The sequence below is a fragment of the Hyperolius riggenbachi genome, chromosome 7 (genome assembly GCF_040937935.1).
Source record: "Hyperolius riggenbachi isolate aHypRig1 chromosome 7, aHypRig1.pri, whole genome shotgun sequence".
Classification (NCBI taxonomy): Eukaryota; Metazoa; Chordata; class Amphibia; order Anura; family Hyperoliidae; genus Hyperolius; species Hyperolius riggenbachi.
This window is the reverse complement of record NC_090652.1, coordinates 2,433,999-2,453,610: the sequence shown is the minus strand read 5'-3', so window position 1 is coordinate 2,453,610 and position 19,612 is coordinate 2,433,999. Positions and strand designations below refer to the sequence as shown.

The following is a 19,612-nucleotide window of genomic DNA, read 5'->3' as shown; positions in this document are numbered from 1 at the left end:
GTACGGACAGGCCATGCATGCTCAGAACGCTCATGGCAATGGGTGCACAAGAAAGATGGCTGCGCGGACAGGCCATGCATGCACAGAATGCTCAAGAGAATGGGTGCATGAGAAAGATGGCTGCGTGGACAGGCCATGCACGCACAGAACGCTCAAGGGAATGGGTGCACAAGAAAGATGGCTGTGCGGACAGGCCATGCATGCACAGAACCAGGGCTGTGGAGTCGGTCCAAAAATCCACCGACTCCGACTCCTCAGTTTAGGATTCCACCGACTCCACGACTCCGACTCCTCTAATTTGCATATTACAATTTTGTTGATTAAAAGTATGTAACATGAAATTCGTCTCATAACTGCCAACGCTTAGGAATTTTACAAGACAACTGAAGTGAGAAGGATATGTAGACTACTATATTTATTCCCTTTAGACTAAAACTAGTCCTTAGTAATAGTACTTGTAAAAGGTACAAACCGGAACAAAGAACATCTATCAGGCCCTAGGAAATGTAAGTGTGGGTACATGTAAGAATGATGTGCAGGTACTCTGCAGGGGAATGAGGAGATTGTAAACAGACAACACCTCTGTGTTCAATGTGCACAGCATTCTCAGTGGATTCCCTGCAGCTCTGTGAGGAGTGCATATGTAGAGTATAGTACTACTGTGTAACAAAGTAAACCTGAGACAGATGAAATTAAAGTTTTATACATACCTGGGGCTTCCTCCAGCCGCCTTCAGGATAATCAGTCCCTCGTTGTCCTCCTCCACCACCTGGATCTTCTGCTATGAGTCCAGGTACTTGAGCCAGTCTGGCGTAGTGCGCATGAACACACTCCACCGCTAGGAGCATACTACACCTGTGCAGCACTATTGCGCAGGTGCAGAATGTTCCTGGCTGTGGGAGTGGCATGCGGCCGGACTGCGCTGACTGGCTGAATTACCAGGACTCATAGCAGAAGATCCGGGTGGTGGAGGACAGTGAGGGACTGATTAGCCTGAAGGGGGCTGGAGGAAGGCCCAGGTATGTATAAAACTTTACTTTTCATCCGTCTCAGGTACCCTTTAATTTGTAGTCACCAAACCAAATTTTAATAACATATCAAATTATTTGATTTCATCAGCAAAGGGAGTGCATACATTTGCATAAATCAGCATCAGTGCAGAATTATTTCCATCTCATTGACCATCTCTATTAGTAACACAGCTACACATCAGGCTTTATTCTTACAGCATAGATGTTATTTAGTATATATAAGAGATTCCTGTGTACGCATCATATATACAGTGACAATCAGATATGTATATCTGACCTTAAAAATACGGGGACTGCTTTATTGAAGCAGCACAAGTAACTAATTTTGATTGGTTTATTTCATTTTTGTGGACTAAGCACAGCTATTACTGTATATATACATTATTTTTAATGACTATTATCTGAGAAATAGAACATTTTATCATATTTTCTATTTTAATTACAGTTACAAATTCATTAGGAGTCGGAGTCGGTGCATTTTTTCCCGACTCCGACTCCAGGCACCCAAAATTGCCCGACTCCACGACTCCAACTCCACAGCCCTGCACAGAACGCTCATGGCAACGGGTGCATGAGAAAGATGGATGCGCGGACAGGCTCTGCATGCGCAGAACGCTCAAGGCAATGGGTGCATGAGAAAGCTGGCTGCGCAGACAGGCTATGCATGCGCCGCTGCACACGACTCCTGGCCGGGTCACGCAGCCTACGGAGCCACCACCGGAGCCACGGAGGCCCCTCACAGGCTATGGGGGGCTGCAGGGAGCACCAGGTAAGGTCTGTTTTCCATTTTGCAGCTCCAGTTCCCTTAAAGGAGCAGAAGAACATGAGAACACACAATAAGATGTACATTATGTATTATACCCCCATCACATGACCATCAGTATATATTATAACCCTGCACCCCCAATTACATGACCATCAGTATATACACCACATCACATACCCTTCATTATATAGTATTATCCTCTCATCACGTGACCCTCAGTGTACATTATCCCCATTATGATCACGTGATCCGGTGTCAGAGCAGAGCCCCTCCTCCTCCCCCCATATAGCAGTGTATATATAACATGATAGCGGCGTCTCACCAGCACTCCCCTCTCCGCGCTGCTCGCCGCTGTCGCCATCCTCCTCTCCCCTCTGCTCAGTCTCCGCAGCCTCTACACTACCCCGCAGCCACGCCCCGCCGCTCCTCATTGGCCGACCATAGTCCCGCCCCTCTCCTGATTGGAGGACTCACCTGGCTCTGCGCTCGTGGGAAGCCGACAGGCCGAGCAGCTGTTCATCCGCTGATTGGCTGCGGGATTCTGTGCTGCGCCGCCTGCCGGCCCTGTGATTGGCTGCGGGCTTCTGTGATGTGCCTGGCCCCGCCCTTCCCCACTGCCGGATCTGGGATTGGCTGCGGGCTCCTTTGCTGTGCGGCCTGACCCCGCCCTCCCCGCCTGCCGGCCCTGTGATTGGCTGACTGCTTCAGAGCTCGGTCTCCATGGCAGCAGCATTACCTCACGCCGCGTCATGTCGTCACACGCAGCTGTCCCACGAGGTCTGCTTAATGAGATGCAAATCATGCAGAATTATGCAAATATATGCAGCGTCACCGAATCCCACCTTTTCGCTGGTAAATGTCTCCATGCGGCGTTTTCCTCTATGTCATTGATGGCTCACTTGGCACTCCAGCTGTGACAAAACTCCTAATCCCATCATGCCTCTGCCTCCCCGAGTTATGCTTGGAGCTGTCAGAGTATTGCAATGCCTCATGGGACTTGTAGTTCCACCACAGCTGGAGTGCCAAGGTCAGCCATCAGTGCTCTATGTTTAGCCATTATGGAAGAAATCCCAACAGGATTGTTCCATATTGGGGGGGTCACAGGTCCATTCCGCCATAGCCCCCCCCTGTCACACTGCTGGCACTGTTTATGTGGAGGGAGGGGGAGCATTTTTTAATTTTATTTTTTTTATTAAAAAAAATAACATTTAAAAAAATTGGCATTTTTAGTAGCCAAAAATTTCAGTATATTGTTTTTCTAATGAAAGTCTGAGAGTCCACATAGACTTGTAATTCACGCCTAGACTTTTCGGGTGCCTATTTGAGACCTTGAGGCCCCACATGCTATAGGATAGAGGGGTGGCCTTGATGACCCCCATGCAGTGTCAGCACATCTGATTGAGGAACTATGCTAAGGGGGAGGTGTCACACTTCAGCATAGCTTCCAACTGTCCCTCTTTGGGAGCCCTGTCCCTCTGTCCCTTTTTACTCCTCATTTGTCCCTCTTTCAGGACTTTGTACCTCTTTCTATGTAAATAAATATATTCTCTACTAAAAAACGTGTTTGATTGACTCTAAACTTTATTGCCATCCTTTAAATTGATATATTACTAATTTTAAAATGTTAAAATGAAGGAAAATTAGCCAGGATAGGAAGGACCAGTGTGGTTTCAATTATAAAACAACATATTTTTCTTATGAAATCTTTATGGTATGCGTGACTAGGTGTGACAGGGGCGTGATCAGGGGTGTTGCAGAATGTGGCTTAAACCAGACCCAAACCAAACATTTTTCTATTTTAAAATATTTCGTTGCACCACTCGGACACAAAGGTTAATAAAACACTCCTTCCAGCCTATGAGCATTACAGTGCATGCTTTTCCCCCTTCTCTTTCCATAACTAGTGTTATACAGGTGGCAGCCATTAGCAATTCCTCCTTTGCCGGACACCATCTCCTCCACCAGTCTGCCGGATTCTGTCCCGGCAATATGAAAGGAAGGGAGGGATTCCTCCAATAAATGTAAAATATTTTATATTTGTTATCATGCAGCTGAAAAAAGGCTGCTATTTATTATTATACTTTAGAAAATAGATTTTATTTCTGAAATCTTGTATTTTTAATTTGAGTCCACTTTAAGGGCTCGTTTCCACTATGCGTCCAATGCATGCGGATTCGCACATGTAATGCAAGTGGATGGGCCTGTTTCCACTGTAGCGTTGTTGAGGTGCGTTTTTTTCAGCGGTGAAAAAACTCACAAAAGAGCCGCAGAATTCGCCTGCGAGTGGAATGCATGCGAATCGCCACTAATGTATTTAATAGGGAAATCGCCTGCGGCTTTGGTATGCGAATTCGCATGAAAATCAATGTAAATGCACACCAGCACTGCCATGGTTAAATTCGCATACAGCGTCATTCATGCAAATTTTCATGCAAATTCGCATGAAAATTCACATACACCCGCATGTGAAATTCGCATCTGCATGCGAATTTTTACCGCGGCGATTCACAACGCAATAGTGGAAACGAGCCCTAAGTGTCCCTCTTTCTCATCTCAGAAAGTTGGGAGGTGTCGCACTTGAGGCCCCTTTCATTAATACAACATCATGTTGCGTTGCAATATTCTCCCCGCCATTACCCCGTCGCAGTGGCCATTATTATCTATGACACATGCCACAGCACCAGCGGTGAGTCGCGTCGGCGGTGCTCCGGGTGTCACAGGGCGATGCAAAGGCTGCTGTACGTTACCCTGCGATTCCCATAAGTGAACCTGAAGTCCTCTATCAATTTTTTGCTATGGTCACACAAGTCAGCTGTAAATAGAAAAACAAACAATGTATCTGGCAGGTAAATCTAACAGAAAATTGTATGGTGTGGCATCAATTCATCAAAGGCTGCTCGGTACACACCATACAATTTTCTGTCAGATTTATCTGCCACATAGATGTTTTCCAACAGAAGATTGTATGGTGTGTACTTAGCATAAAGCCTGGCGCGGTGTGACCGTCCGACAAGCGCTGGATGATCCCTCCGCTATAGCTTGGGAGGGGCCTGGAGATCCTTCCTGCTCTGGGCTGAGCAGCCAGCAGGGGGCCAGTGGCGGGGCACCTCACCAGATTCTTGTGGTTATGTGGACTTGTGAGCGCAGGTTTAGGGCCGGTGCGGTGTCTGATTGCGCTTCCCTATAATTTGTGCTGCCCCGCATGCGCAGTAGGATCCTGTCCTTACCCAGAGTCTATGGTGGCCTAGAGGGGAAATGGTAAACTACACCAAGCAGAAACGTGCTAGTGAGCGTGCGCTTGAAGGCCACACAATCAGACACGGCTCCAGTTCACACAGACCATAGCTCCCAACTGTCCCTTTTTTCAGAGGAACAGTCCCGTTTTGGGAGCCCTGTCCCTCTGTCGTCCCTCTTTCTATGTAAATATATATATTTCTCTACTAAAAAATGTGTTTGATTGACTCTAAACTTTATTCCCATCCTTTAAATTAATATATTTCTAATTATAAAATGTTACTATGAAGGAAAATGCACCTGGATAGAAAGGACCAGTGTGGTTTGAATTATAAAACAACATGTGTTTCTTATGAAATCTTTATGGTATGCGTGACTAGAGGCATGGTGAGGGTGTGGTCAGGGGCGTGGCTTGTGTCCCTTTTTCTCATCTCAAAAAGTTGGGAGGTATGCACAGACATTTACCGCTGTACGCGTCGCTCATCATCAAGTGAATGGGCAGCGTTTGTACCGTTTGTGTGAACGTCACATTCCCTCCCTGATTTTTCCTGTTGTCCAGCAGACCCTGGTAGCAACACGCTGCTTCTGGGGTCGTCACTGCTGCACCTCTGTGTCCCCTGCGGGGGTGTAAACCAGCAGAAGCCGTCAAACGCTTTTCTGCACACTTGTAGGCGACCATGTGACCGACACGCTGACAGAAGCCATGTGAACCGGCCCTCAGCGTGTGACGTTTTACCCCAGGAAATAAATGTCTACCTCCATCTCCCTCTCAGGTCATGGTTCCTTAATGGTGTCAACGTGTGACATTTTATTTCCATATTTATCTGATTGCTCAAATGATTTTTTACTAAGAATTGGACTGTTAGTGGCCAGCTTAAGACATGACCAGTCTGAGGAGGATCTGTGGATGATGATTAGAAAGTGGAAACGCTGGTCTGTGACAGGAAAGCAACTTGTTTTGGTGATGGCATAAGGTTGCCAAACCAGGTGATAGAGAAACGGTGTCTGTTGTGGTAGGACACAAGGATCTGCAGTGCAGCTGGAGGTATGGACATCCTGCCCTCTGATATCTCCGTCCTGCTCTGAGGTCATCTTACAACCGGCTGTGCACCGAGGATACCTGGCTCACACACTATTGTTCTGGTTGGCACTGGTTCAGGACACTGTAGAGCGCTTGGCACTACAGTGCTCTAGTATCTTTGTATAGTTATACAATACAATAACATTTATATAGCGCTTTTCTCCCATAGGACTCAAAGCGCTTAGGCTCTCTCAGATTCAGTAATTAGTAGGATGAAGTATTCACACAACAAAAGTTATATTTCTGCAAATGCCAAACTAAATAGGTGGGTTTTCAGTCTGGATTTAAACATGTCCAGGGATGGAGCTGTCCTGATCTGTTGAGGTAAGGAGTTCCAAAACGTAGGGGCAGCATGACAGAAGGCTCTGGGACCAAAAGTTTCCAAGTGGACTCTGGGTATGACTAGATTATTAGAACCTGTTGATCTGAGAATGCGGGGATTGCTACGCAGCTGCAACATATCTTTCATGTATCCAGGGCCTAAATTATTCAGTTGGTGTGTGAAGCCATCCAGTTGCAAGAAATAGGAGTATACTGTATGAAGTAGTGATGAGCAGAAATTACGCCTATGATTAATTACGCATGGTAAAGCAAAATTTCAGGAAACATCGTAATTTCCTATGTAATTGTAAGCATCTGTAATTGTGCATGAACTACTCCACCTGTGCAGTTCACCGCAGCCCACGTGACCATGATTGACAGCGGCGCTTCGCACAGCCGCAGTAAGGCCGACCCCGCGGTGAGCCTGAATAACGAGCATCAAGACCGGGACAGCGGCGGAGAGCGGAGCGGTCAGCGTGGGACAGTCGGCTGCAAGAGGCTGGAGAAAGCCCCAGGTGAGTAAAGCCCATTTGGGCTAGTTCGCCTGATAACTCCTTTAAGGAGAATAGTGGAGATAAGAAAGAATTATTCAAAAAGACCTTATGGTTTGTATGAAAATCGATTTTAAAAATACAAAGAAAAATGTTTTTTAAACTCATTTGAGTTTAAAAAAACATTTTTCTTTGCATTTTTAACCACTTGAGGACCACAGTGGTAAACTCCCCTAAATACCAGGCACATTTTTACTAAAATGGCCACTGCAGCTTTAAGGCCAAGCTGCAGGGCCGCACAACACAGCACATGAGTGATTCCCACCACCAACAGAGCTCTCTGTTGGTGGGGTTTGATCGCCCCCAGTTTATATATTTTTTTTTAATAAATATTTATCTTTATTTTTCTATTGTTTTTTTTTTTACTATTTTTGTATTTTTTTGTTTGTTTCCCAAACCCCTCCCTCCCCCAGCCGGCCAATCTTGGCAATCAGCTGTCATAGGCTTCTGCATATGAGAGCCGATCGCTCTCAAGGGCCCCAGGAGGACTGTGTCACACGGCTGTCCCCAGTACAGCGCTGCTGCAGATCACAGCGCTGCACTGTGTAAATAGATGGCAATTATGTCGTCTAACAATCTCCCGAGCAGCAATCACTGCTCGGAAACTGAAGGCAAGGCGGAGCTCCGCCCCCCACCCAAGCAGGAGATGCACGCGCAGCCTGTGTGCGATCTCCTGCACACTGCAGCCCCAGGCGTTAGGTAGCCACAGCATGTTTGGGGAGCTTTCCTATTCACCGCCAAAGTCGTCACGTAATTACACGTAAATTCATGCACAATTACGGATGATTAAACAAAGTCAATCCCATTACAAATTTGTAATATAGGCATAATTGCGAAAATGTATGCGTAATTTTGCTTAATCGTAATTAGCCAATTACGACAATCACTGTGAAAGAGCGCAATACACCACATTGTTTAGCAGTTATTGCTCTGTAAATCTCTAGCACTTGAAAAAGCTCCATGGCAGTGCAAGGCAATAGCAATGTTCACACCGTAACGGTCGGTCGCCAGTGATCTGACATCTCTAAATGTTGCATGCAGCATTTCTGTAGCAATTGCATTTCAATGTTAAAGAATAACAAAACACAATCACTGCAAAATTGCTTTCCTGTACAGTGAAAAATATCAGGAAAAATCGCTTTGCAAAACAGCAGTGATTTTGCTAGCATTTTGCAATTCCCAGTGTAAATGTGACCTTAGGCCACAGGCAGCTGAATGTGCTGACTTGGTGAATTCCCCGCCTGTCAGCTGCTGTCCTGCACTGGTTGGTACTAGCGGTGAAGAGGCGGTCTCGCTGCTCCCCTGCACCGGTCGGTACTAGCGGTGAAGAGGCGGTCTCGCTGCTCCCCTGCACCGGTCGGTACTGGTGGTGAAGAGGCGGTCTCGCTGCTCTCCTGCACCGGTTGGTACTAGCGATGAAGAGGCGGTCTCGCTGCTCCCCTGCACCATTTGGTACTAGCGGTAAAGAGGCGCTCTGACTGCTCCCCTGCACTGGTGAGTACTGGCGGTGAAGAGGCGGTCTCGCTGCTGCCCTGCACTGGTGAGTACTGGCGGTGAAGAGGCGGTCTCGCTGCTCTCCTGCACCGGTTGGTACTAGCGGTAAAGAGGCGGTCTCGCTGCTCCCCTGCACCGGTCGGTACTGGTGGTGAAGAGGCGGTCTCGCTGCTCTCCTGCACCGGTCGGTACTGGCGGTGAAGAGGCGGTCTCTGGGATGAAACCGGTCGCACCATTATCCGGTGCGATTCTCTGCCACCGGATAATGGCACCTAGCGCTGACAGGTGTGAGGTTATAAAAGCTGCCATTCAGCTGCATCTAAACTAACGGCACTCGTGGGCCGCAGCCTGAACCTACGACCAGCGGGCAGGTCAGCCTCCCATGTGACACGATGTAAAAGAATACAGCGAACGTTTCAGAGCCACATAGGATCCCTTTATCAAGGCAATGTTTGCTCGGAGGCAAAGATCTGTCTGCTGCTGTGCAAAAGTTCCTGCAGAGGAAGTGGGAGTCTGGCTCCTCTAGACACTCGCAGAGAGCGATGTGCACTCATCTGGGATCAGCAGCAGCTTGCAAAGCTATTTTCCAGAATTCGGGAAATGTTCCTGCTTTTTTTTTCTCCTGGTGCAAATCACAATCCTGCTAAACCCCCCCCAACGGATCACGGTAGGTGGAAATATAATACACCGCTATCACATCGCGTGTCTTAGTAGAAACGGGCCCTTAAATGGGAACCTGAACTCTTGCACAGGACAGAAGGAAAACAGAGAAATCCACCCTGTATGTATTTAGAGAGTTTAGCCTGTCTGTGACAAAGCACAAGTTGTAATCTGATCTCTCAGCTATCAGCTCAGGAATCTTGGCAGTCATCACCAGAGCAGCTAATTGGTAAACGCAGGATGTTAACCCTATGTCTGCTTCCATGAAAGTAGGAAGTAGGCACACTACAGATTTATTGCAGGATTTGTATCAGCTGTAACAAAGATGTTTTTCTTTAAAGGTTATAATGCTGTTGCTTATCTTTTAGAGCACAGATGAAGTTCTGAGTTCCAGTCCGCTTTAACAGATCTGCAGTTCAGAATTTGGAAACAAAAGATTGGCAAGTGTAGGGCATAATATCCTCCATGTTTGGAGCGACGCTGGTCCAGCCAATGAAAGGTAGCGTCACACGGCCATGTGATCAGAAGCAACGCATCAGGAAACGCAATACTCTCTTATACGGGTGATCAATCAATGCGAGGTTGATTTTCTGAGTTGATACAAATGAGATGGCCCAATATAGACAACTGCATAGCATTTGCAGCAACTCATCCAACGAGCGTCTGAGTAAGCTGGCCCCGCCCTTGTAGGTAAAATGACGACAAGAGCAGATAACCAAGGAAGGCTTTTATTGTCTGCCAGTAGCATCGCTAATTGCACAAAACTCAATTACCCCGCCCTCCCCCCGCCCCATATAACACACTATATTCCAATGACAAAACTCGAATTATAAAACATAACAGCCCCGCCCCTTTCACAAGGCTCCCTCCCCCCACAAAATAAAACAAACCGGAACTAAAACCAATAAAAAGGCCAATCAGCAGGAAAGCAGAGAAGTGAAGGGGGCGTGTCTGATCAGAAGAACCAATAAGCAAAATGGGGAGGAGCTTCAAAGTGTAACATGTGACATGAAGACCACTATTTACAGATAAGGCAGAAGGAGGAGCTAATGGTTGGGCCAATGGGTAAAGGTTCTGGTCACCTGTGAACCCTAAATTGGTATCACTTTAAGGGGAAATGGATTTCTCGTAATGTAGCACATTATTATTACATACAGGCTTCTCTTATTGGACACAATTGTCTCCGCCCCTTTTCATGACAACAATGATCATATATCCACCCCTTTTCATGACGATAACCATATCTCCACCCCTTTTCATGACGATAACCATATCTCCACCCCTTTTCATGACGATAACCATATCTCCGCCTCTTTTCATGATGACAATCATATCTCCACCCCTTTTCATGACGATAACCATATCTCCACCCCTTTTCATGACGATAACCATATCTCCACCCCTTTTCATGACGATAACCATATCTCTGCCCCTTTTCATGATGACAATCATATCTCCACCCCTTTTCATGACGATAACCATATCTCCACCCCTTTTCATGACGATAACCATATCTCCACCCCTTTTCATGACGATAACCATATCTCCACCCCTTTTCATGACAATAATCATATCTCCGCCCCTTTTCATGATGATACTAAACGTCAGTCCTGTTGAAAGAAGACACACCTTAATGCATAGCAAGGATTTCTTGATGTCTTCAATTTCAGCAACTCATACGGAAAACACTAAATGGGACTGCCACTCTGCTATAATTCACCAGACTTCAGTTTGTAAAAAAAAAAAAAATATATATATATATATATATATATATTTTTTTTTTTTAATTCATTGTGGGCTATAAGCCCTGCTTGTCGGAGGGTGGGCACTGAGGATAAGCTGGCATTACACATTGTGGGCTATAAGCCCTGCTTGTAGGAGGGTGGGCACTGAGGACAAGCTGGCATTACAGTCTCCCCTCCCCCCGCACAGAGTAAGGTTAGAGACATACCCGGCTTGTGCCAGAAGCTAATAAAGCAAGGATAGTGCCTGAGATGCTGAAATTGTCCTTCCTGTTGTGTGCAGAAAATTAGGTATTTACAGAAGATCTCCTGTCTAATATTATACTATTGCTGATGTGGCAAATAAGCAAAGTGTCAACTTCTGAGGAACTTGAAATCATCTTGGACTATAAAACAAAATGGAGACTATTTTTAACGGTGTAAAATTACAAAATGCAAAGCACAAGTTTAAATTTTCATTGGAAGTATGACAGCGAGCTTGGCCCAAACACTATGATGTCACGCATATATTTATTCTAGGCCACGCCCCTGTTACTAGCTGTAGGAGAGGCTATACAGGGTGTCAGGAGCTGATTGGCTTGTAGGAGGGGCTGTATGCAGGGTGGCAGGAGCTGATTGGCTGGTAGGAGGGGCTGTATGCAGGGTGGCAGGAGCTGATTGGCTGGTAGGAGGGGCTGTATGCAGGGTGGCAGGAGCTGATTGGCTGGTAGGAGGGGCTGTATACAGGGTGGGATTTGTGATACTTGGGAAAGGTGACTAGCAACACTCTGCAGGGAACATAAAGAGGAACAAGAGATGTGCACACACACAGTGAGCCAATATTTGTGCAATACTAACAGTTCACTTTAAAGGGAACCTAAACTGAGAGGGATATGGATGTTTCCTTATAAACAATACCAGTTCCCTGGCTGACCTGCTGATCCCTCTGGCTGCAATAGTGGCTGAATCACAGACCTGAAACAAGCATGCAGCTAATCCAGTCTGACTTCAGTCAGAGCACCTGATCTGCATGCTTGTTCAGGAGCTGTGGCTAAAAGTATTAGACACAGGATCTGCAGGACAGCCAGGCAACTGGTATTATTTTAAAAGGAAAAAAATCCATATCCTTTCTCACTTTAGGTTCCCTTTAACCAGAATTTACATGTTTGGAAACAGAACGACGCAGGCATCTCATATACTGGGGAACTGCCGATCAATTAACCAGCAGCTGACTACTGCTCTATGCAAAGCTCAGCGCTAGTCTAGTTGAGAGGACCTAGCAAGAAACCCCAGACCAACAGCTACTGGCGGCAATAGCGGACCCAGGGGAAACCCCAACACTGAACACTAGGACCTTCGGCCACAGGACACTAGGACCTCCAAGCTGCTGGGCTTCGGCCACAGGACACTAGGACCTCCAAGCTGCTGGGCTCCGGGCACAGGACACTAGGACCTCCAAGCTGCTGGGCTTTGGCCACAGGACACTAGGACCTTCAGCTGCTGGGCTCCGGGCACAGGACACTAGGACCTCCAAGCTGCTGGGCTCCGGGCACAGGACACTAGGACCTCCAAGCTGCTGGGCTTCGGCCACAGGACACTAGGACCTCCAAGCTGCTGGGCTCCGGCCACAGGACACTAGGACCTCCAAGCTGCTGGGCTCCGGCCACAGGACACTAGGACCTCCCAAGCTGCTGGGCTTTGGCCACAGGACACTAGGACCTTCAGCTGCTGGGCTCCGGGCACAGGACACTAGGACCTCCAAGCTGCTGGGCTTCGGCCACAGGACACTAGGACCTCCAAGCTGCTGGGCTCCGGGCACAGGACACTAGGACCTCCAAGCTGCTGGGCTTTGGCCACAGGACACTAGGACCTCCAAGCTGCTGGGCTCCGGCCAAAGGACACTAGGACCTCCAAGCTGCTGGGCTTCGGCCACAGGACACTAGGACCTTCAGCTGCTGGGCTCCGGGCACAGGACACTAGGACCTCCAAGCTGCTGGGCTTCGGCCACAGGACACTAGGACCTCCAAGCTGCTGGGCTTTGGGCACAGGACACTAGGACCTCCAAGCTGCTGGGCTTTGGGCACAGGACACTAGGACCTCCAAGCTGCTGGGCTTTGGGCACAGGACACTAGGACCTTCAAGCTGCTGGGCTCCAGCTCATCCAACTTTACTAAACCTATTAGGCTGGTGGTATGGATAGGGTTTCCTGCTGGGCTCCCATTTCTTACATACCTGATTGTTGCAAGAACAGCCATAGGTCCCCTCAACTAGACTAGTGCTGTGCTTCCAGATGAACGGTTTCCACATGCATCATTACAGCTAAGAAATAAAACATTAGGAGCAGAGACATAAGTCTAATGTTGTTTCCAGTACAGGAAGAGTTAAGAAACTCCAGTTATCTATGCAAAAGAGCCATTGAGCTCCACGACTTTCAAAATCGCAGAGAGCTCTGTCTTCTGAAGCTTGTTATCTCAACTGTCAGTCACTATATTGTTTTTTAGTCACTGTATTGTTTTTTTTTCTTCAGCAGAGGACAGGTCAATAGTTCACTGGCCTGCTCTGTAAAATCATTTAGAATTCTGAGTAGTGTGTAAACTGCAAATATTAGAGAATGATGCAGTGTTATAAAAAACACTATATAACTGAAAATGAGAATATTTTCTTTGCTACTATTGTTCTAGTAATTATCCGTACTACACAACTAATTCATTACTGTATAGCATAATTTGTTTTCGCTTCAGTGTCTCTTTAAGGGGTCCCCCACTTATAAACCACTCCCAGCTTTCTCAGAATCAGATGTTTTACGCTTTTTGGTTCCGTGGAAATGCGTATATCATAGAAACAAGCATGGCTACCCTGTGACCCCCCCGCATATCACCACGAAAGACGTAACGGGAAAGCGCCTGGTTCCACTAGTTGCAAATTTGGGCGGTTTTTCAGCACACAGATTCACACAGCATTGAATTACTATGAGCTTTTTTTCCATTAGATGCAAAAATCCCATCCAAGAAAAAAACACCACCATGTTGCTATTTTTCGCACGTCGCGTGCAGGAAAATCGCGTGTGATGCAATTATCGCAAACATTACCAATACAACTTCCTTTGTAACAACCACATCAAAGAAAAAACGGTGTGATTGCACTTAAAAATGATAAACGTGTATTTTTGTATTTGCATGCAAAATTTCACATGCGACTTGCATGCTTCTAGTGGAAACTTAGGCAAAACTCCCCAACAGCATCTCAGACAAATAAAACTTGACAGAGGTGCTAACTGCCTACCAAAGGACAAATAAAGTAACTGGCAGCAGTGTGCCCCCGTTAGGAGGATTTATCATCTGTTCCTGTCCTGCTGTCACCGAAAGGAAAGGAAAAATCACAAAAGGTCACAGGAACAAAATCATCAAGTTTCTAAAACGTATACAACTTATCCAAAATGAAGAGAACAAATATCTGATGTAGCATTTTAAGAAACGATCTTTATTTTCGTCAGTCTCCAGATTTGATCTTCCCGTCTTTGAGATGACGCCGTCGGTCAAAGCGTTTTACACGGAATCACAAAACTGCCAATCACGCTCCAAAACTGCCAACCTGAAACGATTTTAGATTTAACCCCCAACGCCCAGAAAACCGCCTCGCCGTCCTCAGAATATCGCCAAACTAAAAAAAAAAAAAAAAAACGCACAAAACAGAAGCCAAGTTTGTCCATTACAAGAAACTAAAAGCCCAAACTAAAAGCGTACAATAAAACTGCGTAATAAAAACTTCAATAAATAAAAACTATTTTAAAAAAAAAAGTTTTCTTAAGCAAAAAAGAAAATCATCTGTATTTTTTTTCCTCTTTTTTTTTTTTTTTTTTTTTTTTAAACAGAAGATGGAATTTTTAGCTGCCATTAATAAAGAAAGGACTACCGGCTCTCTGAGGTCGGGACAGCGGAAAATCGAAAGCCTGGAGAATAACATCTCAAAACCAACGGCAAGTAACCAACTCCACTCACTGAGCGGTCCTTACAAAGCCTGTCTGGCAAATTCATCACTTAGAAAAAACAGCATACATGGTAATCTTGCCTCCATCTCCAGCAGACCCTAAAGCCTGGTACATACACCCAATTGAAATTGGCCAATTTTATCAATTCCATGTAGTATGAGCTTGCCTACAGAATCTGTTCAGAGAATACATAATCTGTTGGCCCTCATACTGCACAGAAGTTATAAAATTGGTCAGTGACTGGCCAATCAAAATTGCATGTGTGTATGCACTATTAGAAGAAAAATCTGTCCCTAGGTCACGTTCAGCTAGTGGCTCTACACAGCCATGCACTGGCCAGACTATGGATGAGCGTTGTGAGGGACGTTTTCATGACTTCAGGAACCAACTGGGGCTCAGGGTGAACCTTTCTGAGCTGATAAAACTTACAAGCCACTCGTCACTGGGGGCAACTGAAACTAACTGACCCAACAGCACACTGCATGCAACTTACAACACGACAGCATCAGCTCAGAGGATTCCCATCTTGCTGATCGGATAACCACGGGCGTGGCAGCGAGAGAACGTGGAAGTGGCACGGACCAGCCCAAGTGTGCTCAGCCAATCAGGCAGCTTGTTCAATCACTGATCACAGGGGCAATCTCAACTTAGAAGAGAGCTATTGGTAACTAAGTAACACCTTTTCCCCGGGGGACCTGCCCTTCATCTGTGGCTGCCCTTTCCCAATTACAACAGTCAAAGGACAAGTGGAGACAATTTCACATCTTCCAATTTGCTATACAGTAGCCATGAAAGAGTAAGAAGATGCTGAACCTTCCTTTGAAGGATCGGAGGCTCCTCATTCCCCGGTGCCTACAGCTGCTGGAGGTAATGTCTTCTCGCTTCCTCCCCTCCGAGCCCCATATATATATTCCACTGACACTCCTCAGGGGTGGAGATTACACAAGCCAGGCCTCATATTTTGCCATTATCATGCTATTTAGTGGGAAGCATTTGCAACCCTTTCTTGGGTCATCAGTGCATCCTCACTGCAACCCTTGTTATGGTCCAACATGACCCAAGCCAGGGATGCAACCTTTTAGGCGTAAGTCTAGTTCAGGGGACCCAGCAGGACACCCCAGGGAAATTCTGCTAACATCATTGGGTGGACAGTGCCCTCTCCAACTGGTAGGTTTCTAGTAGGTTGTAATAAACCACGCCTAGCATATTTGGCCAATCACAACGCTTCATACTGTGATGGGAGAACTGTTCCCTATGAGGTTTCCTGCTGGGTCCCCAAAAGTAGACTTGCACCAGTTTTTACTGCCTAATCATCATTGTGTACAGAGAAGGTCTGTAGGAGCACTTGCTTATAAACTTAGGAAAATCTCATTAATCTGCTTGTGTATTGGGAAGCGATCCATGTCCCATCAATGAACCGCAACAGCGGCAGATAGGAGCGGCCTCTCATCACCATCGTGCCCGGCGTCTAGCGGTTCCCCCCCCCCCCCCCCCCCGTGGGGAAACCTCTGGAGATCCTTCATAAGAAGCTTCAGGATCACAATTACTGCACAGCAGATCAGAACACATGAAATAGAACCTACAGAAGAACCCCCCTGGCACTCTTCATCATCAGACCGGATGCAAAGTATCTGCGGTTCCCCAGCTATTGCAGAGTGGCTGGTTAGAGTTTCCAGCAGCCAATCTGCTAAAGCCAACCGTTGTCATTCAGGAAGAATGCCAGGAGGTTCCAGGAGGAGACTTCCACATTGTAAGTTAGGAGAAGACAAGTGACCAGAGGTGAGGCCCAACCATTGCATGTGTTATGGTGATGGAGGTGAGGGCAAAGCAAAGGGTTGTACAAAACAAAAATAAAATAAGATTGCGTATTGTACAGCTAGGCAGAGGCTCTTCCAAGAAAAGTAGTCATCTGCAGGACACATCTTCTTGCTGGTGTCTACAAGTCAACGTTCAGATGTCCTTCAGCGGTAAAGACGAGGAAAGACTGGCAAGCAACGGAGGTCTTGCAGGTCAGAATGTCCTCTTGGTGGATACGTCACTTAACCAAAGCTCTCTTATGAAGTGTCTCCTTTAGTGCAAGGCTGGAGAGGACCGGCAGCAAGCTTTCCTCTGGTGGTGCAGCCTGACCAGACGTGTGGACAATTCACAAGGACCACGGCAGAATGCAGAGAGAGGCAAGAACGTCTGCGGAGGAGGAGACAGAGATGGGCCGGTGGTGTGTTAAAAACAAGGTACAGAAATATTAACTTTAATTCTTGACAATGAAACGGAGATAGACTAGTGGATGTAGGCCCTGTACACAGCGGACATGTCGTTGTCTGATTGGTCCAATGCTTTCGCTCTTTTGTAGACCTGCAAGGCAGACAGAAATAACAATCAGAGAGATGTCAGGTCAAACAGAACGGTCATCTTGCCTTACTAATGAGAAGGGTTAGGGGAGATCAATGTCTCATTTTTTGTAGTTAACTACTTTGCTTTCTGGGCTATTATTCTTCTCACTACAGTTGTCCTTTAAGGGATATGTAGGCTGCCATATTTATTTCCTTTTAAGCAATACTAGTTGCCTAGCAGCCTTCTGGTCTGTTTGGCTGCAGTAGCGTCTGAATAACACCAGAAACAAGCATGCAGTTAATCTTGTCACATCGGACAATAATGTCAGAAACACCTGATCTGCTGCATGCTTGATTAGGGTCTATGGCTAAAAGCCTTAAGGAGAGTACACACGAGGCACTTTAAAAAAAAAAAAAAACGGTCCGTCAGACCGCCCTGGTCGTTCTGCCGACAGTTGCACGTGAGTACAAGCTGAGCGGATCAGTCAAAACCAGCCTTATCAGCCTGAGGACAGACTGTACACAGGGGGAAACAGTCGTCAGAATGGGCGCCCCGTAGGCAGGTCTGACGGGTGAAGAGATCAGGTGTGTGTATGTAGCTTTAGAGACAGAGGATCAACAGGACAGCCAGGCAACTGGTATTGTTTAAAAGGATATAAATATGGCAGCCTCCATATACTTCGTTAACGTTGTCCTTTAAGATTCCGGAGAATTTTGGAATTTTAGCTGTATTGCTATCAATACAGCAATAACTTTTTATTACTTGTGCCAACAAAGTGCTACATATATTTTTTTTTTCTTCATTGGGTAATATTTTTTAAGTATTATATTTTATAGGCATTTTCCAGGGGAAGATTAGATGTACATGCAAAGAATACACTTTTTTTTTATGTTTCACACTTTCTAATTTTCACATGACAAGTGCCACGGGAGCGGGCGTGCTCTTCCTGCCACGGGAGGCGGGTCTGCTCTTCCTGCCACGGGAGGCGGGCCTGCTCTTCCTGCCACGGGAGGCGGGCCTGCTCTTCCTGCCACGGGAGGCGGGCCTGCTCTTTCCTGCCACGGGAGGCGGGCCATGCTCTTGCACACGTGTATCTGAGCCCTTATTGCATGAAGTGGTTACATTAGAAAGGGAAGTAGATAAAAAAAGAGGCTGCACCCCCTTCCCCAATGCCCGCCCCCCTAATTATCAGGTTACCCCCTTGCTTTAGAGCAAGGAGATACAGACCCCCTGGACCCCGCCCCTCCATAGCTCCGCCACAGCATTTTCACGATTACTCACACCTCTCTTCCCCCACTGAACAGAAAATGCTGTACGTTTCCTTTCAGTTCGGACTAGCGCAGCAGCCGACAGTCTCACCTCATTGGCTGCGGCAGCCATTGGAGTCGGGTGGTTCATGGAGTCTCCCATGGCGATGGCTAGCCTCAGGTCTTTCTGGATGTACTTCAGATAGAAGTCTGGTTTGAAGTTCCCCTGCAGGATATCTGGAAGAAGACAGTCAAGGTCAGAACGAGACATTGGCAGCCATGGTACACATGGGACGACAATAATCAGCGACACGCCACCACAGGTTCGGCCCCCACGTCACCTCAGGCTCAGCACCCCGCGTCACCGCAGTCGCGTCACCACAGGTTCGGCCCCCACGTCACCGCAGCTCGGCACCCCGCGTTCGGCCCCCATGACACCTCAGGCTCAGCACCCCGCGTCACCGCAGGATCGGTCCCCACGTCACCTTAGGCTTGGCACCCCGCGTCACCACAGGTTCGGCCCCCATGTCACCTCAGTCGCGTCACCGCAGTCCCGGCACCCCGCGTCACCGCAGTCCCGGCCCCCCGCGTCACCGCAGTCCCGGCCCCCCGCGTCACCGCAGTCCCGGCCCCCCGCGTCACCGCAGTCCCGGCCCCCCGCGTCACCGCAGTCCCGGCCCCCCGCGTCACCGCAGTCCCGGCCCCCCGCGTCACCGCAGTCCCGGCCCCCCGCGTCACCGCAGTCCCGGCCCCCCGCGTCCTGGAAAATGTGACAGAGACAGGTTTGTTGTTCGAGTCCAGGGCTCCTTATTCAGAAACCCGAATAATGCCATCCAAAGCAGCTCAGCATCAGTATGAGTGGAGAGTCAGGGCGTGGTGCTCCACGTGGGACTTCATGCGTCTCTGAAGCTTCCTCCTTCCAAGCCACAAGCATCGGAGTCACATGAAGCGCCACGTGGAACGTATATTTCCCTGGCTCCCTCTAATGGTGCTGAGCTGCTCTGCACAGCGTTATCCGCTGACTGAGACGTGCACAATGCTGGCGTCGTCACACATCCCAGCGCCGTGCGAAAATCACCGGAGAGCAAGGAGGAGGCAGTGGAACACGGCGTGACCAAGCGTCCAGGAGGACGCGAAACGGCCGTCGCTAGGCCCACATCAGTCCCTCACTCCCACCTCCCACGCTG

At 47.6% G+C, this 19,612-nt stretch overlaps 2 protein-coding genes across 6 annotated transcripts in view; both read right to left on the bottom strand.

Moving 5' to 3' along the window:
• ROGDI (rogdi atypical leucine zipper) overlaps positions 1-2,289 on the bottom strand; it is a 60,978-nt gene extending 58,689 nt beyond the window's left edge. The window contains exon 1 of one of the 3 annotated variants that reach the window (XM_068246411.1): positions 2,120-2,289. In XM_068246411.1, coding sequence (XP_068102512.1) covers positions 2,120-2,158 — 39 coding nt within the window. In that variant the 5' untranslated portion in view covers positions 2,159-2,289. The remainder of the gene's footprint in view (positions 1-2,119) is intronic. The other 2 variants (XM_068246412.1, XM_068246410.1) reach the window with 2 other exon arrangements.
• A 12,029-nt stretch (positions 2,290-14,318) lies between these two features.
• Positions 14,319-19,612, bottom strand: part of GLYR1 (glyoxylate reductase 1 homolog) — a 121,995-nt gene continuing 116,701 nt past the window's right edge. For all 3 annotated transcript variants that reach the window (XM_068243484.1, XM_068243483.1, XM_068243485.1), the window contains 2 exons: positions 18,538-18,662; positions 14,319-17,199 (listed from right to left, as the gene is read on the bottom strand). In XM_068243484.1, the coding sequence (XP_068099585.1) occupies positions 17,125-17,199; positions 18,538-18,662 (200 nt within the window). In that variant the 3' untranslated portion in view covers positions 14,319-17,124. The remainder of the gene's footprint in view (positions 17,200-18,537; positions 18,663-19,612) is intronic.